The 25,669-nt window shown below is 47.6% G+C and overlaps 1 protein-coding gene across 1 annotated transcript in view; it reads left to right on the top strand.

Moving 5' to 3' along the window:
* Positions 1-25,669, top strand: part of CASS4 (Cas scaffold protein family member 4) — a 36,674-nt gene that overhangs the window by 9,552 nt on the left and 1,453 nt on the right. The window contains exons 2-6 of the mRNA XM_077873645.1: positions 11,957-12,379; positions 18,118-18,219; positions 20,054-20,134; positions 21,040-22,347; positions 23,820-23,897. Coding sequence (XP_077729771.1) covers positions 11,957-12,379; positions 18,118-18,219; positions 20,054-20,134; positions 21,040-22,347; positions 23,820-23,897 — 1,992 coding nt within the window. The remainder of the gene's footprint in view (positions 1-11,956; positions 12,380-18,117; positions 18,220-20,053; positions 20,135-21,039; positions 22,348-23,819; positions 23,898-25,669) is intronic.

Raw genomic sequence — 25,669 nt, forward strand, 5'->3', positions numbered from 1 at the left:
CCCTGGGCGCAGCCCACACCTGCTGACGGGAACAGCTGCAGAGCTGCACGCGTCCACGCCCCAGCGTGAGGCCCCCGCGTCCGTGCCCACGCGTCCCTGCACTCCGGCACAAACTGCCCCCGGAGAACTTCCCTCCCCACGCGCTTCCCGGCCGTGCTTTCCAGATATGGAATGATCACCTTTACAAATCATCTCTGTAAGGGACCAAGATGAAGGTGAATGTGAGTATCTGAGTTTCTCTCTCCGGATATCCATGTCTTGCAACTATCCAAGTGTTTGGGACTCTAACCTTGTAAAGGGATCCGTGACTTGTTATTTCAAGTTTTTCCCCCATGTTAAGGGAGGAGGTAATGCTGTTCCTCAAATAACTGTCACCCCAGTGGAAGTAACTGAAAGTTACTCATGGCCCATGTTTTGAAACCAAAAAGAGAATTTATGTTTTGTTTAAAAAGCTATATTCTACTAGGTTAAAAAAAAATTTTTTTAAGCTTAAGTGTGACGCTAGACGTAAAGGTAATTGGGGCAAGGGTGGGGTGGGGAGGGAGATGTTCCAGTATGTCACCTCCAGTTCAATGACTTCGGGTGACTCTCTCCATATTCTGGAGCCTTCCATTGCAGAACTCGTCCACTTTTTCAGAGGGGCTGCTGGAGCCGAAGCTCCCCGGCCTCCCCGGCCTCCCTGGCCGACAACAGCAGCTTTTCCTCAGAGTCTCTCCTTTACCCACTTTGCTGAGTCTTTAAAAATTCACTCCAAGAGAAGCAGCTCTTCTGTATGTGTAGGATGATGCAAGAAGTTGCATGGCTGTCACCTCATTAAAAAACAAAAAAAAAAACAAAAAAAAAAAACACAGAAACAAAAAAACCCCAAGTATTTCCGAGGCGAACATGCAGATTATCGAGCGGAGCTGTCCCGAGCGCCACAGCGCAGCAAACTAATCCTGTCACCACATCGGGCGTGACAAATGGGACGACAGTAATTGAATACGGTCCAGCTCCCAGGGCGAGTTCTGAGTATGAACTAGACCGTCTTGCTCTCTGCCATGATGCTTAGTTCCCTATACCTAGTGGAGTTGTGCTCTTTGATGTAAGTGTCGCTGTGGAAAGCTACTGAAACCCGCGGGGGGAACCAGAAGTTAGGGCACCAGCTTCTTCCTTGGACGCTTGTTCCAAAGGGAGATGCTTAAAGGGGAGAGAGGGGGCGCCCAGGGTGGCCCAGTCAGTTTAGCATCTGCCTTCGGCTCAGGTTGTGATCCTGGGGTCCTGGGATTGAGTCCCATGTTGGCCCTGGGATCGAGTCCCAGGTCATGATCTCAAGGTCCTAGGACCAAGTCCCCTATTGGTCCTGGGATGGAATCCCAGGTCATGATCTCAAGGTCCTGGGATCGAGTCCCAGATCATGATCTCAGGGCCCTGGGATCGAGTCCCAGGTCATGATCTCAGGGTTCTAGGAACGAGTCCCCCATTGGTCCTGGGATGGAATCCCAGGTCATAATCTCAGGGTTCTAGGACCAAGTCCCCCATTGGTCCTGGGACAGAATCCCAGGTCATGATTTCAGGGTCCTGGGATCAAGTCCCAGATCATGATCTCAGGGTCCTGGGATAGAGTCCCAGATCATGATCTCAGGGTCCTGGGACCAAGTCCCCCATTGGTCCTGGGATCGAATCCCAGGTCATGATTTCAGGGCCCTGGGATCAAGTCCCAGGTCATGATCTCAGGGTCCTGGGATCAAGTCCTCTCTCTCTTAGATAAATAATAAATAAAATCTTAAAAAAAAAAAAAAAGAGGTAAGAAGGAAGGAGGGACAAATGGAAAACAGGAAATGGGGTGAAGGGCAAGGAAAGGAAGAGGAGGTGATCCCATCTCAACTGCAGACCTCAGGACACAGCCCCAGGAGAAGGAAGCAGGCCATCTCGCCCCGTCCCCCATGTTACAGGTGCCACAGCAGCGCTGCTCTCTTGCAGCGACTCCTCCTGGGTTTCGTTGTCGATGGCATGACTCTGCGTGGAAAACTGCTTTCAGCCAAGATGAGGTTGACTTGGAGGCCAGGCTCCTATCCACTCGGGGCAGAAGGGACAGAAATGATGGACAGTGACCAATCATTCGGGTCTACCAACCTACAGCCATTCTCTTCCAATAGAACCAAAGCCTTTTTTAAAAACTGAAACACATACACGTGGTTTACAAAATTCTAACTGTACCAATGAGCATGGATGGAAGGAACGTCTTCCTTTCACCCCGCATCTCTATAGTTTCCTGGGCTCTGGTCCCCCCGGCCAGAGCGAAAGCCGCAACCAAAACCTTATGTTGTCTTCCAGAAAGATGCTATCCTCCCAACAGCATAAGTGGGTGCATACCATGCACGGTTTATCATCCCATTTTTTTTAAATTAATACTGTGTTTTTGGAGAATGTTTCATTTCAACTCATATAAATACCACCTCATTCTGATGGCTGTATGATACCCTGTTATAAAAATGTTTCATTATTTACCAATAATTACATGGAAGCTATTTTACAAATTCTTAGGGCAGGATCTAATTCTGGTTACTGGCCATGCAATGTACACCCCTGAGTTAAAACAGTATTAGCTGACCATCCCTCTCTCCGAGGCATATTTGGTCACTCGCTTGTCTATCGAAATGCGCGTGTCATCTTGCAGTGGAGTCTATGCCGAGCACTGTGATTTGTAGGCCAAAAACGCAGACTCCAGGCTGAAAACTGCCTGTGTTCCGTGAAAACTGCCTGTGTTCTTGCTCACTGAGCATCCTTAGGCTACTTAATCCCCCCTTCTGTGCCTTAGTTTTCTCATCTCTCAAACAGGCTATTAGTAAGTAACTGCTTCATGGGATTGTGTAGACCAAAGGAGATAATCTGGGCGAATTATCGAATTATGGCCTGGCACAGAAGTTGAAACACTGTGAGCTATCCTCACCCAGGAGGCATTGGTTAAATAGTTAACAACGAAAGTAAAGTGATGCCTGACTCCATATGCAGCCAAAAGATTAGCAGGGATTTTTCTTTCACTTTGATTAATTACAGGAAGTTAGTAGTAGCGGACACACAGCGTGTGTAAGAAGAAGGCTGCATTGTTTTGTGGGGTTTGCAAACCAGGAATCCTTTCCAGGCAATCTTTGCCATGACTGCTTAAAACCCTGTCAACCCTTTCATCTCACCTCACGGGATGTTGTTACCCATCAAAACCTCTTACTGAACGAGTGTCATGTAGATACTTGGTCTCTTCCTCAGGGTTGTCCTTCTTCCTCTGTCTTTCTTCCCTTTTTGGAGAATGTGGATGGGAAAACGGAGGTGGTTGAGGGGATTTTGCTTCTGCTCTTGGAAACTTATATTTTCTTTTTAACATAATGTGCTTTTACAAATGATGGAAAGTAAACATGCGCAAACCAAGCAATAGCACCATTCTCTCTACTTTCGTCTTCCCAAGCCTATCTGCATATTTACGGAGCATGAAATACTTCCAGTGAATTCTTCTAGTGCGTTTGAGGGGAGATGATTGTCCTTAGCGACAATCAAAGGGCTTTCTCAGCCCTGCGTCTACTCCTGGGGATCTGATTCTGGATTCAGCCGCCCCATAGAAGTATATGAGAGAAGCTTTCACTGATCTCAAAGTCAAGGCTCCTACAGCCAGGGGAAGCCCTTTATTAACCTCAACGATTCATACTTGCCATATGTCAAAGGCTTTGAAATATTTACAGCGTATGCTTTAAAAAAAATTGTGGTTTATGTGTTACTATTCTCTCATGATCCTCAGAGGGGAAGTATGAACAATTTTGCCACCTTCTCCTGAAACTCAGATTCTTGGAAACAAGTCATGGATTCTGTGAGAAAGAAGCTAAAATGATAAACATGGACATCTCTCAAAGAAGGAGTTTAGTAGAAGACAGGTGGCCATTTAGTCAACAATGAGGTTCTATGACGTTGTAAGAGCAGGGATCCAACCACCACTTGTCACTCATGGTCCTTGCCCCATGGACCATCTCCTCTTGTCTTATTCAGGGCACTTCTTATTTACTATTTCCTGCCCTGAGCTGGTCACTTTGTAGTAGGATTTATGTCCCCAAGGAAATGATGATATTCTGGCTACTTTGAAGGAAACCATCTCAGGGTCTATCCTATCCCCTGGCTACTAACTTTTTACTGTTAGGAATACAAGAGGATGGAGGTGGGGATAGCACTTGTATCAGCTGTGATGCTGATCTGACCCCTGTGAAAGGGAGGACAGAAGAGCAGATCACCTGTTAAGAGAAGCCCTGCACTGAGCAAAAATGCTCCAGCCTCCTGCCCATTAACTTTGGGTTTGCCAAGGAAAACAGCCTGAGGGCCTCTAAGACCCTAGGTGTGGGCTGGACTCAGCAGCAGAGCACTTCACTTAGCCCAAGAAGTTATATTTTAAAATCTGTATGAGTATGCCACAGCCTCCAGCACTCCCAAATGCCTTATACCTGGCCTGCCTCAATATCCTTTCTGCCCAGATCCTATAATCATGTGAGATTGCTGCTCCTTCCTATGGATGTCTTTAAAGCCACTTCTTCTAAAAGCACTTGCATTTAGACTTTAGCAGATCAGAGCAAGATGTTAACCTGGACTTGGAGAGGCCGTGCATGAGGCTGGCAAAGCAGACTTTGGAATCAGACAGACTCAAATCTGAATCCCTACACAACTGTCTGCTGCTGTGTGTCCTTAGGCAGGCCATGTAACCTCTCCTGGTCTCAGGCACATAAAGCTCTCAAATGAGGCAAACCCAGAAGACAGCATCCAGGGTCCCCGTCCTGCCCTAATGCTCTGAGTTTCTGCAGCTTCGCTCTTTCAAGTGAAGTAGAGAAAATAAAAATGGAAAGTAAAGCCAGAAGGCAAGCAGAGCTCTTGCAGTTTCCAAGGAGCTGTGCCCACCCTCCTGGTCTAGAGGGTGATGAGTGAAGAAGCACAGAACTGAAGCTTCTGCAGGTGGCATCTCCATGGGCTCGTTCCATCTGGTTCTGCTTAGAACTGTAGCTGCTGTGGAAGACAGAAAGGACGAGAACCAATTCTCTCTCTCCACTTCTTGCTCTCCCTGGTTCATACCACGTCCCTCCTCCCTTCTCTGGTAATCATAACCCTGCCCTTCTTTCAAGACTCGCCTCAAAGACTGCATGCCATCACCACCTGCTCCCTACGGCTAACTTAAATCCAACCTGTACCCTCGTCTCAGCGACGGGCATCCCCCACCTGGACTGGGCTATTGGCTTTGACGAGCCTCTTTGGCCTCACAGTAGCCCCACTCCGATCCCTTTCACCCAGCAACCAGATAAAGAATCAAGCTCCAGATCCTCTGTTTGCTTGTCTTCAGCCAGCCTGGTCACTTTTCAGTTCCTCTAGCTTGCTACCCACTGCACACACACGCACACACACACACTCCGTCTCCTCCCTCAGCCCTCAGACATTTCTCTTCCTCCGCCTGGATGCTCTCTCCCCCACTCTTGCTCTGACTCCTACTCACCCCCAGAGCACAACCTTCACAGCTCCTTTCTCGCTACACCCATATTTCTCACAACTTCCATATTCTCCTTCATTGCCCGAAGAGGGGTGGAAACCTGTATTGCTTTCCATGAAAATCTGATTGGACTTTGCCTCCTCCACTGGAACGTAGATTGGCATGAGATCAGGAACTGTTTTGTTCGCTGCTGTGTCTCCAGCAGAGCACTGGGCTTATAGTAGGTGCTCAATACAATCTTCGTGAATGAATGAATGAATGAATGTATGAATGAATAAATGAATGATGTAACAACATCCCAGATTTCTCTAATTGTAGCTAATTATTCCCATAGCTCATTGCTGATTCAACATAGACGAACACATTGCATCTGGCAGTTGTGCAAAGGTCTCTCCAGAATGAGAACATTATTCTTCGCCTTCGTCTCTTTCTTCCAGCTCCATATTCATTTTCCTTTTCCCTCCTCTAGCTGCTGTATGGAGATGGGCATTTGAGGGAAATGCCGTTTTTGGAAATTAGTTAGGAATATTTCTTTTTTTTTTAATTTTTATTTATTTATTTATGATAGTCACAGAGAGAGAGAGAGGCAGAGACATAGGCAGAGGGAGAAGCAGGCTCCATGCACCAGGAGCCTGATGTGGGATTTGATCCCAGGTCTCCAGGATCGCGCCCTGGGCCAAAGGCAGGCACCAAACCGCTGCGCCACCCAGGGATCCCCAGGAATATTTCTTTCACTGCTCATAGAAGTTAGCTGCCAGTGTGCCCGCAGGGAACAAAACTATAAACACATATCTTCCTTCATCTCTTAAATATCTGCACAGATGTTTCCAAATTAACACCCTATTAAAAAAAATACCTTGTGAGTGGCCTCAGAGATTATTGCAGTTGTTGTTAGGTTCTCTCGTGGTGGGCTGACAGTTGCTTCCAAGTATTGTCTATAAAAGCTGAGGACAGTGCCAGGAACATAGGTGCACGATGAGTGTTTGCTGCTGCTGTTTCTTCTCTTCCTCCCCACACCACCAGTCAGCCCAAAAGAGTCTGGCTTGCCTTGACTGGGTTCGTTCCTCAGCATGCCCACAGGCTCAGCATCTCAGGCCTGTGTGGATCCAGAGGAGGAGACTAGCCTTAAGTGGGGGTCAGGGCCACCTCTGCAAGAGGTGATTTTCATTCAGGGAAAGCCTCTGCAGGAAATGACCTTTGAGCTGAGATCCGAAGGAGGTGCCAAGTGATGCAAGGTCTGGTGTAAGAGGGCTCTGGGCAGGAGGAATAGCAAGGGCAACGGTCCTGAGGTGGAAACAGGCTTAGTGCATCTGGGAAGAGTGAGAAAACAATGGGGCTGAAGAAAAATTAGCAGGCAGAGTGGTGGGCCAGGAGGGTGACCAGACAGGGAGCGCAGGTTTTGTTCTAAGTGTATTTCTAAGCCATTGGAGGTTTTTAAATAACAGATCAATATGATCTGGTTTATGGATATAAATACTTATGTGTATAAATGTCTGGAAAATGAATTGTAAGGGAATGGTGCACTAATGGATATGGGGAGAGCAGTTAGGGTCCAAGTGACCTTTAGACAAGTCATTTGACCTCTCTGACCCTCAGTCTCTTCCTCTGTAAAATGAGGATAAGAAAACCCACCTCTGAGGCTTCTGAGAGTTAAATGATAATAATGACTGCAGTGCCCCCAACACCAAATAGGGCCCCCTTCAATATGGTCCTCTGTTTTCTAGATGAAGAGCCCCCAAGACACCTCACTTGTGCTAAATTCTTTTGGAGCAGAAACTTTGATGGGCTTTGTTATTAAAACTCTGAGACACTGACTGCATGAGGTGTCCAGAAACATCCCTGCCAGTTATAACGAAGGGAATTAGTGATAGCAACAGACGCAGGATTTTCCTTTGCTGGGAGTTTATGGCCTGTAAGGTAGGCGTGGTTGTACCCCCAGGCTGCAGGCCGGAAGCCCGGAGTAAACCTTGCCTCCCAAATAAGACTGGGGTTGTCCATCTTGGACAGCTGTGGGTGCCCAGGGGCGTGGGTGACCAGACAAACCCACTATTCTCTGAGAAATAGTCCCTGCCTCTCGCAATAGGCAAATCCACCGACGAAGCTGTTGCCAATCTGGACGCTTCCGAGCAGCTGCCACGCTGCAGCAACTGCTTTGTCTGGACATACACATGATCTTGTTTCTAGACAAATGCAAGCACAACTCAGATGATCGGCTTTTTCTTTTATGGATGTGTCAAGTGTCTTTCATAAGATGGAAGATGAAATGGTGATTGGCTGGAGACTGTTTTTGTTTTCTTGCCTGTGTGGACAGTTGAAGTGTAATGTTCAAGACAGTAAAATCATGACTCTCAGGAGAATTTAAAATGACCTCACGTCAAAGATTTTATTAAACTCATCAATGAATGGGAGAAACAGTAAGATGTTCAAACTAAGTCAAAGAGCATTTGAGAACCTAGGTAGTTGTAGGCAATTTTTTTTAAAGGTCTTATTTATTTATTGAGAGAGCATGAGAGAAAGAGAGAGAGACAGAGAGACAGAGAGACAGAGAGAGAGCATGAGCAGGGGAAGGGGCAGAGGGAGAGGGAGAAGCAGACTCTGCTGAGCGGGGAGCCCGACATGGATTCTAGGACCCTGGGATCATGGCCTGAGCCGAAGGCAGACGTTTAACCAACTGAGTGCCCCCGTTGTAGATAATTTAATAAAAGATTATTAAGAGATGATTGCAAGGCTAGTTATACATCTGATTAAAGTCTGACAAAGTAGTAAACTATAAACTTTCAGGTTCGTTTCTTACTATACAGAGATTATTATTATTTAACTAGAAAAAAATCTACAAAGTAGCATGGAACTTCACTGAATCCTGGCCTTTAATCCGTACTCTTTATAAGATTCTAAAACTCTGTTCCCTCTAAATGCTTCATCTTTGCTGGATTCTCCAAGCTGGAAAGGCGCTCACACCACATTGATGGGACAGTCACTGAGTGGGCAGATTAGCCAGGTCCTGAGCCCACCTTCTGGAACGTCTTGATGGTCCTTCTCACCATCAAGAGATGGTGATGGCCACCTAAGGAGATGGGCAGAGAGTCACAGAGAGCCTCCATCTACTCTACTCTAGAAGGAAACAGGGGCTCTCACCTTGGTGCTGTGTGTCTCTTTATCTCCCAAAGACTTGAACGCAGGGGCATTACATTGTGTGTCCATATCCACCCATTAACTCAAAAAGTGGCCAACGAGCAGCTCCTATACCGGAAGCTGGAGATGCTGTTAGAGCAAGGCAGGTGTGCTCTCCAGAGCCAGTGCTCTAGCCTGGACATAGACACCACATAGACAATCATCACCTACTTAGTGAATTATATGTGATTATCATCAGCACCGATATGGAAAAGCATTGAGCAAAAGAATTGGAGAGGCCTAGTGTAGTCTAGGGGAGTCTGAGCATCAGGGAATCTTTTGCAGGGAAGGGACATCTATATGGAGCCTGGAAAGATGAGTGGGTCTGATCAGGCACCCAGCTGCTCACTCTTTCAGGTAGAGGGAACAGCCTGTGTGAAGGACTCAAACCCCCACAAAGGGTGGTGCTCTTGTGGGGCTGAAGAGGAAGTTGATACCACGAGCCTGGAAATGTAGGCGGGGGTGGGATCTCTTAGGGCCTGAAGGTTTGGGCAGAGTAAAGGCTCCGAAGGAGCCATGGAAAGCTCAGAGTGGACCATCACATGATCAAAATTGGTGGCCCCACACAAGCACAGGGGAGAGTGCCATACCTCACACACATTCAGCCAAGGTCGGCTTCCCTTACAAAGGAATATGTGGCTGGCCAAGGGGACACTTCATGGGGTCCCTCACACCCAGAAGGCAGTCGGTGTCTTATTAGCCCTAACTTGGCTTTCTGCTTTTCAGTGCAACCCCCCAAACATGCACACTCTGCCTCCAACCAGTGAGATCTGCGCCATCCCTCTCAGGGAGGGTTTCTGGTTCCCCAGGGATGGGAGAGGAGATGCCCACAGGCAGGCATGTCCTTCGCAACACACATGCCTCTAACACTTCAGGAACATGTTCCTTTTTAAAAATGAGTTAATTTCCAAAAATGTATTTAAAAAAAAACAGTTCAAGTTTCCACGACAAAGATTTTTAAACAAATGCACCATCCAACCAAGATCATGACAAGGGTCATGGGGTGTGAGGAAATGAGCAGTCTTGTTCCACTGTTGGGACGGAAGTGTACACAGGTCAACTGTGCCTGAGGGCAATGAGGGAGGGGAGCTCTAAGGATTTTACCCACCTGGAAATTTATTTTCAGGAAATTCTCTGTGAAAATAAATGAGAGTTGCAAATATTTGACTATAAAGATGATCATCTTTGCACTGTTTGGAATAACTGAAAACTGGAATTAGCTAGCATGACGCAGAAGCAGGAATAACAAGCATGGTTCACCCTTAAAACAGAAAACAGTGCCACTGTTTAAAAGGATACTGAGTCATGTGTCTTTGGGGGCACAGAAATATATTCATAACCTATCATTAAGCAGGGGGAAACAGCAGATTGTAAAACTGTATGTAGCATATGATCCCATGAGGTTTTTAAAATACAACTGACTCTGGGTATATAAATGGACAAATAAAAAATAAAATAAAATAAAATAAAATGACAAATATGCACAAGATCCAAGAGGTCATGAACAAAAGGAGTGACAGTGGTTTTCTGTGGTAGGCATTTCTGTTTTCTTCTACCTGCTTCTCATTATTTTATGGTCTCTCTGTTGTGAACTTTTATTGCTTTTGTAGTAAGAAGAAGGTTCCATGGATGAAACTTGTTCATGGTCTCTGAGGATCTCAACTGCAGTAGATTTTATGTGGGATTTTCAGTGTCTGCATGGAGAATTTGATTCCACTTATGCTTCTCAGATACACGTGTAACAATGCTTCTCTAAATACCTATAGACCTGACTGTGGTTTAAGGTGATACTTTTCAATAGTTGGACATCCAATTCCATTTTTTTTTTGTTTGTTTGTTTTTTGTTTTGTTTTGTTTTTTGTTTTTTTTTCAATTCCATTTTTGTAACAGAAGAACTTTATGCAGAAAATAAATAAAAAGCAACACTTCTTAACAAACGTAATGGGGTGGTTGAACATTTTTGCTTCATTTTATTTATAAACTGTATGTACTAGGAGCTAGTGAGTATAAAAAGTATAATTAACTAAACTTAGTTAAAGAAAGAAAAAAGCAACCAGAAGGATAAATACCAAAATGGTATGAAAAGGTACCTCTGAGTGGTGGGTTTATGGGTAATTTTCACTTACCTCTTTTTGCTTCCATATATTTCCTAATTTTTCTGTGATAAGTGTGCACTGATAGAGTAACAAGTGATTATGTTAAAACCCAGAGAAACAAACTGCCTTTGTTTAATTATAGCAGAAAATCCATATAAGAAGGATGCTTACCCATGGCTGCCCCTGCGACAGGGTGATTTACCTTTGAGGATCATGTGGCTTATGGAAAGACAATGAGTCTGAGAATTATGGAGACTGACTGGATTTTTTAAAAGAATTTTATTTCTAGTATTTTATTTCTTTATTTGAGAGAGAGAGAGAGAGAGAGAATGAGCATAGGCAGGGGGAAGGATAGAGGGAGAAGGACAAGCTGACTCCCTGCTGAGCATGGAGACCGACTTGGGGCTTGATCCCAGGACCCCAAGAACACAAGCTGAGCTAAAGGCAGATGCTTAATCAGCTGAGCCACCCAGGCGCCCCTGACTGGGTTTTGATCCTGGTTATGTGACCATAGACTAGTCACTAACCCCCATATCTCTGCTTCATAGTTAATGAACATTCACTGAACATCTCCTATGCACCTGAGTCTGTGCTGGGGCCAGAGCAGCACATAAGTGAGATATGGTCCCAGGCAGTCATGGAGCTTCCAATCCAATTCAGGAGAAAAATAACAAGCAGAGAAAGAGCACCACGATCATTATGACAGTAACAGCCAACCTTTACGGAGCACCTACTAAATGCCAGGCATTGTTCAGTGAGCTTTATGTACATAACAACCCTTTTCATTCTCACCCCCTGAGGGAGGTATTATCATTAGTCCCATTTTACAGACCAGGAAATGGAGGCCCAGAGAGAGTGGCTCATTTGCTCAAAGGCACACAGTTAGGAAGTCATCAAGCCAGGATTTCAATTCGACTACATGCTATGCTGCACTCACCCGTGCAGGTCATGGTCATCACAAATTGAAACAGTGCCGTGGGGGTACATTCAGGAGACTTGCCAAATTAGACTGGCCTGAAGAGATGACATTTCACCAGAGACCCCAAGGATGGGTAGGAAACAATCAGGCAAAGAGTAGGGACAAGAGCCTGTGCGTCAAGGAAACATATGACTGTCCTCTAGTGTTTCTAAGCCAGTGGCGTAGGTGGAGTGGTTGTCAGCAACAGTAATAACAATGAATGCTTTCTCCTCCCACCCCCAGACACTCTTGGCCAGAGCACTTTACGACAACCACCCAGATTGTTCCTATGAGCTGGCTTTCTGCAGAGGAGACATCTTGACCATCCTGGAACAAGACGTGCCAGAAAGCGAGGGCTGGTGGAAGTGTTTGCTCCACGGGAGGCAAGGTCTGGCTCCTGCCAACCGCCTCCAAATCCTCCCTGAGGCCCCTGCAGACAGGCCCTGTCCCCCTTTCCTGAGAGGCCTGGAAGAAGATCTCGCCAGCTCCAAGGAGACCTACCAGGTGCCCACCCTGCTCAAGCCCCTGACTCCAGGCCCCGTGTACGAGCACATGAAGAGTTGGGTGGAGGGGCCTCCACCTGCCACCGCCGAAATCTACGAATTCCCCGACCCACCTGCCAGTGCCAGAATCATCTGTGAAAAGACTCTAACCTTTCCAAAACAGGTATGCATGTTTCCAAATAAAACAGATGGGTCAAGGAGTATGTGAGACACCCAGGGGCTTACCTCTGCCTTGAATTCTTGGTGTCTATCAGGAGGATCAAATGTGCTAAGTGGGAACCTGGACTCCTCTGACTCGGTGATGATTTCCTTGGCAGGAAATTGGATGCTTAGTGGGGCTGGTCATGAAAGTATTAAGAACTTTCGTGGTGGCCTCTTGGTGCACTAGGACTTCTAGTGATGGGTTCAAAGGCAAGGAATCACCCAACAGATTTAATATCTATATTCCCTTCAACCCAAGAGACTTTACTTCCAGTATTGCTACAGAAACACACAAGAAGGCAAACATATCTGGGTGAGGAGGCCATGGCCATAATAGCATTTTTTTTTTTTTTTTTTTTTTTTGGTCACAGGGTAAAATAGTAGATGACTAAATGGTTGTTAATGGGGAGGATTGGTTACCTAACTTTTTATTATCCCTACAACATACTAGGCACTTGTCAAAAAAAAAAAAAAAAAAAAGATGAAGTAATTCTAGGGGACATGTATCAGGGCGAAAAAACAATCATTTAAATAAAAACCAAACAAAGACTAAAAAAAAAAAAGAAAAAAGAAAAAGAAAGAAAAAAAAGAAAAGAAAAATCTGTGTTTGTATTTGTGTGCATGCCCATCCAGAAGAGATCACACACCAATAGTGGCTCCCCTTAAGAAGTGGAGTTGATCATTTTTATGTTCCTGGGACTGTGCCTGGCTGGGGTGGGTACTCAGTAAATACATGATGAGCAGAGAGATAAGGAAGCTGATTTGTGTGTTATATGCAGTATGTATTGCATCTGCAATTTTTTAAAATAGCCATTTAAAAAGCAGAGGGAAAGAAGCACCAGGTAAATGCAGAATGAACACTTTTTTTTTTTTTTTAAGAAGGAAAGAAATTTAAAGAACAGAGGAGAAAAATCAAGTGTTGTTTTCCCCAGGCCCAGGCCTTCACGAGGTGTTAAGCATGCAGAAAAGATCTGCGTGGTCTCCGGTCACTGTGGGCATTTCCTGCACACTCTGCCTCCAGCTCAAAGGACACATCCCACCTGGCTCGAGCTCCAGGCAGGGGGGTCCTGGCCAGGTCTATGTCCAGGAAGGCTGCTCCCCCTGATGTACATGCTGGGGGCCCTGGGAAGGTCCTGCTAACCATGCATGCCTTCTCCACACCACTTCCGACCAGAGAAAGGTGTTGATTTCTTAGAATATTTTAAACACTTCAGATTTTCTAACCCCCCGGGCTGCCAGGTGGAGAACCAGACATTTGTTAAGCAGAACAGCTGCCATTCAGAGGTGCTGGCTACAAACACCAAAATGAAGCTGGTCAAGCCTTCTACAGCTGCCCCCAAGGTGGACCCTAAGGCACTTTTCTGGAACAGCTGGCCAGTCGAGGCCTGGCATGCTCAGCTGCTGTCTGAGCAGCTGACTCCAGGCAGGGCCTTGGTGGCGGTTTCTCCAAGAACAAGTGGCCTTTTCTGAAGTGACTTTGAGTTTCCTCCTCTCCCTAAAAGGCAAACAGGTGCCATGTCTGCGGTCCACCAGGTATCCCTAGCACCCCAGCCAGCGCAGGCTCCTACAACTTTAACGTTTTTGTTTTTAAAGGTTTTACTTATTTATTCATGAGAGACACCGAGAGAGGCAGAGACGCAGGCAGAGGGAGAAGTAGGCTCCATGCGGGACTCGATCCCAGGACCCCGGGGATCACACCCTGAGCCAAAGGCAGAGGCTCAACCACTGAGCCACCCAGGCGTCCCCAACGTTAACACTTGCTAAGTAAATGAAGTGACTGTGGACTCCAAGTTCTAGACTGGCATCATGATAAAGACGAGTTTACTTTCTAAACCTAACTCAGAAAAGGGTCAGAGCATGGGCTGTGCGAGTCGCCTCGACACGAAGCGTGTCTGTGATTGGAGCCCTCCTACATGTGAGGCTGCGGCCGTGCACACAAACCACAGCCACCCGAGGGGAATTCAGAAACCAGGGGCTCTTGGCCACTCAAGGAAGCTGCTTGACGTGGCCCCAGTAAAACACCTGGGGAAGTTTCCTGCCCGTTTCCTCTGTGGCTGCTCCATCTGCATTTTTGCTTCCTCCTTCCCCACTTTTTTTGTGTCGCCTTCTCTCTGCTTTGGGGGCGGGGGGTTGTCTCAGAACAAGAGGTGCCACCTGTGGCTTGGAAATCAGCAGGGCTGGCTGATGGGGCTGATGGGGCCATGCTGGGAGAGGGGACACGTCCCAACGCTCCTCTGTAACTCTGTGTCTTACTCTGCCATTTCGAAGTCTTGAAGTTTTACCTTCTGGCTATTCTAAATAATTCCACTGTTTCCTCTGCTACGAGAAGGAAGGAGCTAGAAGAGGTGGATCAGTTCAGGGGCACCTGGGTGGTCCAGTGGTTGAGCATCTGCCTTTGGCTCAGGGTGTGATCCCAGGGTCCTGGGATCGAGTCCCACATGGGGGTCCCCGTGGGGAGCCTGTCTCTCCCTCTGTGTCTCTGCTCCTCTGTGTGTGTGTGTCTCAGGAATAAATAAATTTTAAAAATCTTTCAAAAGAAAACCGGTTCAGAATCTTCTGATCTGCGGAAGAGGAGCCCTCGCCACCCCGCTCGTGTAGTCTGGGGGTCGGCCCTGACTCTGTGGTGGTGGAGGGAGTGCATACTAAGTAGAAGCACTTGATGGGACGAGCCAAGTCCAGCCACAAGCTTGGAGCTGTTTTCCAACGGGCAGTTCATGGGCTTGGAACCGGCCCATGCGACCAGATGACCCATTTCACAGACCCCCCTCCTTATCCCCTGCTTTGACTCTCACTCAAGTAAGATGGCCAAAAATTAAAAACCAAGAAAGGTGAAAAGATATCACTTTTTTTCGAGTTGTCTGATCAAGGGACCCCCGTATCAGAAGCAGACATCTCTGGAAGAGACCTATGTGGGTCTTGAGGACAACTCTTCACTTTCCAAACAGGGAACTAATTCCCAGAGAGGTGGGGTGGCCCATCCAGGGTCACAGGGTGACGGATGCCCAGGACCGAAGCTTCTGTGAGTCTGCCCACAGCTGTCCCTGCACCTAGCCTCTGCATGCCCCTGCCCTTGGCTGTCCTGACTCCACGGCTGACACTGTCCATTCTTTGCAATGAGCTTTTTACTGAGACGTAACCTCCAGATCCTAAGGGTGTAGCTTAGTCACTAGCATCCAGATCAAGGGACTGAACAAAACTAGCACCCCAGGAGCCCCCTCACACTTTCTCCTGGTCACTTAACTTCCTCTGGGGTGGCCACTATCTTGAGATTTGTTTTACTTTTTATTTCAACTTCCTTAATAGAATAGGACTGGCCTGACTTTTTTTTTAATCACCATACAGAGAACATATTTGATGCTGGTTTGAATTCAGGAAGGGGAATCTTTAGTATTTCAAGTAAAAGGGGTTCCAACTTCCCAGTGGGGTTACTTTCAGACCCACTAGTTCTTTTCTTTCTTTCTTTCTTTTATTTGAGAAACAGATAGAGAGGCAGAGTCACAGGCAGAGGGTGAAGCAGGCTCCATGCAGGGAGCCCGACGTGGGACTCGATCCCGGGTCTCCAGGATCACACCCTGGGCTGAAGGAGGCACTAAACCACTGAGCCACCCGGGCTGCCCGGACCCACTAGTTCTTGAACAGGAGTTCCCTCCTATCCTCCTAAACCTTTGAAACCGTGGTGCCCAAACATTGTTCCTTAATTTCTTTTCCAAGAAAACACTGGGCATTTTCGAGCCAGCTTCCTCTACCTGAAATTCCCACCGGAAAGTCCCTCTGTCCTCTGCAGGTGGTCTACCCACAAAGCCAGCTACAAAAGAAAAGGAGCCTGGGGTCCTAGGGGGTAATAGGCAATGGAAGTGCATTTGGAAAAGCTCTGTGGTAGGAGAGAGCTTGGGGTGTTGGAATAAGCCCGGACTGGAGGTGATGGCCCTTGGCCTAGCCCGAGACACACCATGCACGGTCACTGCGATTGGACAGGGCAGGCCTGTCGGGAGCTTGGATTTAACCCCGAGTGGGGTGGAAAACCACTGTCATAGCCTAAGAGCAGCAGGGACGAAGTCAGGTTTCCTGCCCCACCGCAGGGAGAGCATTCATAGAGCAGAGGAACCGTGGGGCGTCTCACAAACACAGGCTCCCTTGAGCACAGTTAGTTATCGGGTTGGGAAAAGGTGGGGTTTAGGTGACGGGTACGCAGAGGCTCTATGCAAAATGGGGCGGCGTGTAAAGGGTTGGCATCAGCCCAGGCTGCAAAGCAGGCTCCTCTCTCCTTGGGACCCTCCAGGTTAGGGTAGACGTGGAATGTCCCATCTGATGCCACCTGCCTGGAGCTCTGTGTCAGGGGTGGAAAGCGAGCCTGCTTCTCTGACAAGAGTGGGATGTTTCCTTTTCCCTAATAGAACTTCAGGCTGCAATGCTCCTGAGAGCCTAGGACTTTAGAGAACCAGGTTTCTCTGTAAGAAAGCAGTTAGCATTCGGAGGGACCTTATTTTGACACGTGACAGCTGACTGTGTCCTGGGGGAAAGGGGGCTGTCTGTCCTGTTTGCTTTGCAGCTGCTTTACCTGCACCAGTTATTCCAGCCCAATCGGTGGTGGGACCCACTGGTCTGCTACCACTGCCTCAAGGGGTACCAGTTCTTTCACCCCAAACAAACAAATCAATAAGTAGGTTCTAGCATTTCCTTCATGCCAGGCACAGAGGTGAGTTGCCCTCCTGAACAAAGGGACTCTGCTCTAGTCATCAACTGCTCCTCTATCTGGACCGCCCACCCATCTGCACCTCTTCAGGTCCTAACCATCCTCGCGATCCAATTCAGAAAGCCCTGGGTGCCCAGTGGGAAATACATCTCCCTCTGCCAGACTCTCTGGACTTGACCCTTTCCTCTCCTCAAGGGCCTGTCTTGCTTTCCAGCCCACATCCTGGCTGTGTCCACACCTTGTTTCTCCCTTTAGACCTTAACCATGGCAGACAGTATCCATTCACCGATAAAATCATCCCTCCTGGAGACATCCTTGCTTGAAAGGTCTGATATGGAGCCCTGGCAACTGCATTATTTTAAAGTTCGCCTGGTGGTTGTTTCCCTGGCCAGGTCTGGGTGCTGCCGCCCTGGAGCAGACAGTGCGGTACTCCGTGGAGAGCGGATATTCATAAACTCTGGAGGATTAACTGGAATCCAGTCATAGGCACAGCCTCCAAGGCTGAGGGCCACCACGGGTCTGCTCACCTCCTGCTGCCCCATGGGACCCTCATCCCCAGTGGCATGTCCTGCGACAGGACCCTGCTCCCTCCCCACCCCCATAATCCCTTCACTTGACACCCTTCCAGCCTCTCTGCCTGTCTGGCTCACTGCTGCATCCCCAGCATCATCGGATGAACACATTAACCACCCAGATTCAAATCACAGCCCCAGATCCCTAGAGAACTTCAGAATCGCCTGGGAGGCTCGCTGATAGTGCAGATTCCCAGGGTCCCCGGCAGGACTCAGAGACCGCAGTATAACTGACACGGGGCCTGGGAATCTGCGTTCTAACCTGCTTCCCCATCCCGTGTTGGGGGTCTGAGTGAAGGGCTGCCATTTAGGGGTGCAGGGGGATTGCCTGCATGCTGTGGGGGCAGCCTTTGTTGTGTGAGGGTAACCTGCAACGTGACATGTGGACTCCGCGGTGACATTTCCTTCCCTTGGCTCTTCCTTTTCCCCTCCAAGGCCCTCTTCACGATTCCCAGACCAGCTCGGGCCTCATTGCCAACCCTGCCTTCCCAGGTGTATGACGTGCCGGCCCAGAGCCGGGGCCCCCCAGCTCTGAAGGTGAGTGTGGCCTTCCCAGCATCACACAGATTGCTCTTCTGCTTCCTGCCTCTCCTTCCACCTGTCACTGAGCATCTCTTAGGGGGCAGGTTCCCAGGTGGCTCCTCCCTGGGCTCTGGGGACAGGCCGGTAGGTCATCTCTAACCTTGGCTTCCTGTGATGCTCTCACCCCCTCCCACACTTCCGGCCTGGCTTTTGCTCCAGGGCAGGTGTGACCCTCATCTGGCCCATGGATGAGCACACTTGCTCCCTTTGTCATGACAGATGCCGGAAGCACAGGCTGCCCCCACACAGGACAAGCAGAGTTGAGGCACTGGCTTCGGGCACCAAAGTCTTAAATAAAGACACACATGCTGGACTCATATCACTCACCTCACTCACCTCACCCTCATCCTGGGCCTCTCACCCTTGTCTTTTTTTTTTTTTTTAAGATTTTTTTAATTTTTATTTATTTATGATAGTCACAGAGAGAGAGAGAGAGAGAGGCAGAGACACAGGCAGAGGGAGAAGCAGGCTCCATGCACCGGGAGCCTGACGTGGGATTCGATCCCGGGTCTCCAGGATTGCGCCCTGGGCCAAAGGCAGGCGCTAAACCACTGCGCCACCCAGGGATCCCTCACCCTTGTCTTTATTGAAAATAGTGAGGTTTTGTTCATCGTGATTTTTTTGCATTAATTGTGATTTTTTTTTAATGTTGCATCACATTGTTATTTACCTTAATGATTGAGAATTTTGGTGCTCTCTCAACTGCTGTGGCCAAGGCAGCTGCTTCTCTTCCTTCTCCCTGGTCCCCACCCGAGAAGACGCCATCTCTAGCACAGCCACCCCCTGTGCTTGGCCATCAGATTCCCACCCTTAGCTTTCCCTGAGCTGGAGTTGGCCCCTGTGCACTAGGACACTATGCTCAGGTGGCATGATTCGTCCCTGAAGGTCCTGCTGGGGCACTCTCCATTCTGCTTGAGGGGGATGAAGTACACCCCACCCTTCCCCAGTGAGGAGGAGTTGGTAGGAAACCCACATTTCAGCTCTCTCCAAAGCAACCCCCTCTCCAGAGTCCAGCTCTTTCTTTGCAGAACCCTGTTTCCTACTTTCTTTCCCCTCACTTTGGAACACGGCACCTACTTTTCACATCCTGATATATGTATTTTCTAATTGCTGTACAAAAAAAAAAAAAAAAGCACATCATCTGTCCAGAACCATGTCTTATGCTCCTTACTGGGTGTCTATATGTCATAGGGCCCAGTGTCCTGGTGGTTATTCTGTGAATATTTGCAGGATGATGACACAACCTACAAGCACCAGGAAAATTTCTGCTGAGAAAAACAAACAAAAAAGACGGAAGCATATTAAGTCACAGTTTCATGTATTCCTTTTTAAGTCCATGCTAAGGCTAACCTACAGATGCAAATGAGCCACCCTATAGTTTGTCCCCAGCTTCCGTCAAGAGGGCATCTTCTTTTTTTTTTAAGATTTTATTTATTTATTTATTTACGAGAGACAGAGAGAGAAAGAGGCAGAGGGAGAAGCGGGCTCCCCACAGGGAGCCCGATGTGGGACTCAGTCCCAGGACCCCAGGATCACAACCTGAGCCGAAGGCAGATGCTCAACCACTGAGCCACCCAGGCATCCCAAGAAGGTATCTTTTTAAAGCACAAAGTCCGTTGTTGAAAACACCCACATAAACTTCCACCATGTGAGCATCATGACCGAGAGCCCCCCAAATCTTTGGTGTTCTGTGTTCTCTTTTGGAAAGAACGCTTGCAGTGGGTAGAGTTTGTGATGTGTATCCATCAGGAAGGAAAACTCCAAGTTATCCTTTTCCATCTTTCCCCAGGAGCCAGAGAAGCAGCAGTTATATGATATACCCGCCAGCCCCAAAAGGGCAGCACTTGGTTCCATGACCAGCCCACCAGGTGTAAGTATGATGAGGCCCAGAGATTCGATACTAGGAAAATGTGAGCATCCTCCAGGATGTTTTATTAACATGGCCAAAACTGGGAATGCAAATTCCTCATAACAGAGCTTATTTCCTTTGAACCCCCTGCTGGCCGTGGTGTTCAGGAACAGGGCGAGCAATGTGCTTTGGGCAAGTCCTCTTACCTTCTCCGTGCCTCAGTTTCTTATAACAAACTAATTGTGAGGACTGAGATCATTCCTGCAGAGGACCTAGTACAGGTACAGTGCTTGGCACAGAGCAAAAGCTCAGTAGATCTTAGGTAAATGCTTCTTCTTCCTCGCTTTCCACACACCCCAGAGATGGGTTGTGTTAAAATGGGTTTTTATCTGTTTACAGAGGACATGTCTTAATTTGAAAATCTGGAATCCATGTTCATTATCGAATGCATTTAAAAATACATATACCTATGCCCAAGGTCATTGGGGAAGGCCTTTAGAAAGTGATGGCATCTCTGCAGCATCGTGAGGGGTGCATAGAGGTTTGTTAGAGGGAAAGGAAGGGGTCGGGAGGGCACGTAGAACAGAAGGACTGGTTTGGGCAAAATGAACTATAATGGGCTAAGTGAGCATTTGGAGTTCAGGGGATGGTGAACAGCCAGGGTGACTGAGCCCACAGGGAGGCTGGTGGCAGGCGTGGTGGGGAGGCTTAAAGGCGGATACAACCAGATTATGAAGGGCCTTGAGCGATGATGGCAATGGGGAGCTGCTGAAGACACTTGAGTGGGGGAGTGACCATCAGATTTGTAAGAAGCACGCAACCCGGCACTTAGTAGGTCCTCAGCGTAATGCACATTTGTCAGACGAGTCGCTCGAACCCTCTTTTTATTGCTGCTGACCTGGGCACCTTTGTGGGGCTCTTCGCAGAGGCAGAGCGCTGCCGCGATGTCGGCGATCGCCACGAGGCAAGGCAGCTACAGCACGTTGCCGAGCCCCCAGAAGTCGGAATGGATCTATGACACGCCAGTGTCTCCAGAAAAAGCTGATGGCAGAAATGCATCTCTAGGCAGCTTTGTGGAAGAATCAGAGCCCCACACTCCCCCCAGGTATATGTCCAGCTTCCAGAATCCTCCAAATAGCAGAGCAAGGTCCCTCAATCCACACCTGCATAAAAACGTGCCCATGCAGAAAAAACTCAGCCTTCCAGAAATTCCTTGCTACAAATTTCTGGCTCCCAGGGACACGATCCCCTTGGACGAGAGTGCAGGCTACAAGGTCCCTTCGAGCTTTCTGATTCCCCGGGTGGAACAGCAGAACACCAAGCCAAACATTTATGACACCCCGAAAGTGGTGGCCGTGGGCCGACGGGCCGCGACCGAGCTGGGGACAGTGAACGGGCCTTCGGAGAACACGGACCGCAAATCCGCGTGGCCCTCAGGACAGGCACCATCGCTGTCCCCGGACCCCGACAGGCTGTCCGTTTCCAGCTGTGACAGCAGAGCCAGCGTTGTGTCCTCGTGCTCGTCCACGTCCACGGACTCCTCGTCCAGCTCCTGCTCGGAGGACTCAGGCAAGGAGCTCTCGTTGGACCCAGACCTGGCCAGGGAGACGGTAGCGGCGCTGCAGCAGCAGGTGGCCGGCTCGGTCGCCGGCCTGATGCTCTTTGTCAGCAGGAAGTGGAGGTTCCGAGACTACCTGGAGGCCAACCTCGGCGCCATCCGCACGGCTGCCCACCGCGTGGAGGAGTCTCTGAGAGCATTCCTGGAGTTCGCCCGCGGCGTCCAGGGGAGCGCCTGTAACCTCAGCGACACCACCCTGCAGGCCAGGATCCGGGACCAGCTACAGACCATCTCCAACTCCTACCAGATCCTGCTCGGGACAAAGGAAAGCCTGGACAGCTGCAACTGGTCTCTGGAAGTCCTTGTGACCGACAAGGTCCAAAACAACCCGGATGACCTCGAGCGCTTTGTCATGGTGGCACGGATGGTTCCAGAAGACATCAAGAGGTTTGCCTCCATCGTCATTGCCAATGGGAAGCTCCTTTTCAAGCAGAACTGCGAGAAGGAAGATACCTTGCCCATGACCCCCCATGCACCATTGAAGCTTGCAAAATGCCTCCAGCTTCCCCAAAGGGAGATTGAATCATATCAGAGCAGCGTTCCTGTTCACAAACAAAAGGAAAGTGTACACTCCCCAGAGCTACTGAAGAAAAACGGGACAATTATCCGCGAACCGGTGAGTTCAGCGTGGTGTTATAAGGATGCTTTCAAATTTTATCTGGAGTGGTCACCCATCAGTTAGATGCTAAGAATATTTCACTGATTAATTATTAGATAGTTCAATAATTGGATTATTGTCTTCCAATAATTGTTGAGAGATGTTGGTTCCATTTAAAAAAAAATAAAATTCATGAAAGTAATGTTCCAGATGAAATCTTATTAAGAAGTAAGATAAACACTTTAATATATTTTTTAAAGATTTTATTTATTTATTCATGAGAGACACACAGAGAGAGGCAGAGACGTAGGCAGAGGAAGAAGCAGGCTCCATGCAGGGAGCCCGATGTGGGACTTGATCCCGGGACTCCGGGATCACACCCTGAGCTGAAGGCAGATGCTCAACCCACTGAGCCACCCAGGCATCCCTAAACACTTTAATATTAAGGCACAACGGATGTCTTCAGGAAACTTGGTGTCTTGGGATTTGTCTCTAATACTGGGGTTAGGGAAGACTTTGAAAACCTTTTGAAATCTGTTCTTTGAGCACCTTTTTTAATCTCACCAATGAGTTTCCTTGCATTTTTGAAAGTTTCAGATTTAATCATTTTCTTTGTGTTTCTTAGAAACAGAAGAGGAAGTGTAAACACTCTTCCAAGTTGTGCATGATCTTAGCAGCCTCCAGACTGCAGTTACTGTTAGAAATTCTTTGCTGCATGAGTTCAGACGCTATAGAAAGAGAACCTCTGGTTCAAGGATTTCGAGGATCAAGGATCAAGAGGCACAGCACATACTGAGAGGGCTGTCTCAACATGACTTGGCCCTTTACCCCCAATCTTGCATGGTATTCTGACAAAATGCCTGGTAGTCGGTGTAACAGCTTCTACACATTCTCAGAGAAGCTAGAAACTTGGATAATTTTTAATTATCCAAGTTTAATTATAATTTAAAAATATAGATATAAAGAGATATAGTACACATTAATATAAATATATGTATACTTTTTTAAAAACCCATGTGTCCTTATATGAAGCCATATTGGTAGGAAAAATTTAGCCCTTGGTCTTGCAAAGTCTCCTTTGCTAAGAAAAGGCATCAGACCTCTGAAACTAATAATATACTATATGTCAATTGATTGATTTTAAATTTTAAAAGGGAAGGGCATCTGGAGGCAGAACCATTGGCAAAACTATAAAGAGAATTGTTGAGGCACCCCAGGTGGGTTTAGCGCCACCTTCAGCCTAGGGCGTGATCCTGGAGACCTGGGATCGAGTCCCATGTCAGGTTCCCTGCTTGGAGCCTGCTTTCTCCCTCTGCCTGTATCTATGCCTCTCTCTGTGTGTGTGTGTGTGTGTGTGTGTGTGTGATGAATAAATAAATAAAATCTTTAAAAAAGAGAGAGAATTGTTCAGGTTTTAAAGTGGACATAAATACCTCTATACCGTGTAAAAACCATTCAAGTTGGTAATCAGGAGGGATTTTATTTTTCAGAAGTTGCCTAACCTAGAAAAGACAGAAAAATCCATCTCAGAAGGAAGGTTGGATGAAAACAAAAACTTTGAAGCACAGGTAAGTGATAGTGCTGAGTCTGCCTGGTACTTGTGACTCACACGCTTTGTCCCTAGAGATGTCTTCTGCTCTGAACAAGTCAGCATAAGAGCCACGACCCACTTGGGAGTAGATGTTTTTATGATAGTTTTTCCCATTTGCAGTAGAAGGACCCCTGGAGATGAGCAGGCCCGATGCACCCCAGTAGGGTGGAGCATGATTTTCTAACCATTAGGGACATAGTTCTCGGTGGCCTGCAGGTTTATCATGGGTGGGACTGACATGGCTTTCAATAGCATGTACTCACATTTCCTTTTTGTATTCTCTTTTAATGCTTCTGATCACGATAGAAAAACCATTTTGGTTTGGGGCTTGTTTATCATCAACTCTTTGACACTTAATGTACCTTCCTTTTTTTTTTTTTTTTTTAGTTAAAGATGTTATCATTGTGCTTATTTTTATTGGTTACCTTCTACTGGTGGCAAGTGACAATGACTTTCCAGTTACCAATTTGAAAAGTTTCCATTAAACTAATATATATAAAACCAGTGGATTATGTTAAAGACGCAAATGAAGCAAGTCAAGGTCAAGAGGGAGGCAAATAGGGCCTAACTTGTGAAGGTCATCTGAGTACCTGAAGCCTGAGGACCAGTGAACCAGATTAGCTCCCTGGCTAGGGGTGCATGGGGGTGGAAGAGGCAAGAACAGAGATGTCTGATGACATGGGAAGACCATTTGTCTTCTCAGGGGGTAAAATGGACCGAGAACTCTAGGCTGGAAGCCCTAGGTCAGGGTGCCAGCATGGTCAGATCCTGGTGATCTGTCTTCTCGTTGTGTCTTCTCAAGGCAGAAAGCAGAGAAGGGAAGCGAGCTCTGGCGAGGGCACTCATTCCATCACGGGGCCACATCCAAATGACCTCATCCAATCCCAGTGAACTCCCAAGGGCTCATCTCCTACTACCTTCATGTTAGGGGATGGAGTTTCAACATATGAAGTGGAGGAAGCGTGAAAAATCAGACCTTAACACCATCTGAGTGCTTTGAGGCTGCAAGTTTTGAGACGGCAGGTGGATGAGAGAGCATGCAGATTAATGAAAAGATTAAGACATTCAGACCTAACTGACTCAGTTCAGAACTCCAGCTCTTCTTTTCACTGAAGGAATGACCATGGGCAGCCCCCTCACTTCAGAGAGTGCCCATCGCCCCACCTGTAACCTAACAAAGGAGCTTTGGATCATTACCTGGAGTGGTTGCCACTAAGTTAGATACTGAGAATCTTTCAACAATGCCTAGGCTTTGGGAAGACACTGGCTCCATATTTTAGAAAATGAAACTCAAGAGAGTAAAATTCTAGATGAAAACTTTTTTTAAAGATTTTATTTATTTATTTAGAAGAGAGAGAGAGAGAGAGAGGCAGAGACACAGGCAGAGGGAGAAGCAGCCTCCCTGCAGGGAGCTGATGAGGGACTCGATCCCAGGACCCCGGGATCACGCCCTGAGCCGAAGGCAGATGCTCAAACACTGAGCCACCCAGGCGTCTCTCATTTTATTTTATTTTTTAAGTTATAGATTGAGTCATTGTCAATGTGCTTCTTAGAAGGGGCTGCTAATGGTTTGTTGAGGGTATTGAATAGGATTTTATATATTTAACATGTGAGGTTATATATACAATGCAATAGATAAGACTGTATATATAAATACTATAATTTGGCAGCCCTGGTGGCCTAGCTCCTTGCATGGAGCCTGCTTCTCCCTCTGCCTGTGTCTCTGCCTCTCTCTCTCTCTGTGTCTCT

Source organism: Canis aureus, chromosome 26, assembly GCF_053574225.1.
Source record: "Canis aureus isolate CA01 chromosome 26, VMU_Caureus_v.1.0, whole genome shotgun sequence".
Lineage (NCBI taxonomy): Eukaryota > Metazoa > Chordata > Mammalia > Carnivora > Canidae > Canis > Canis aureus.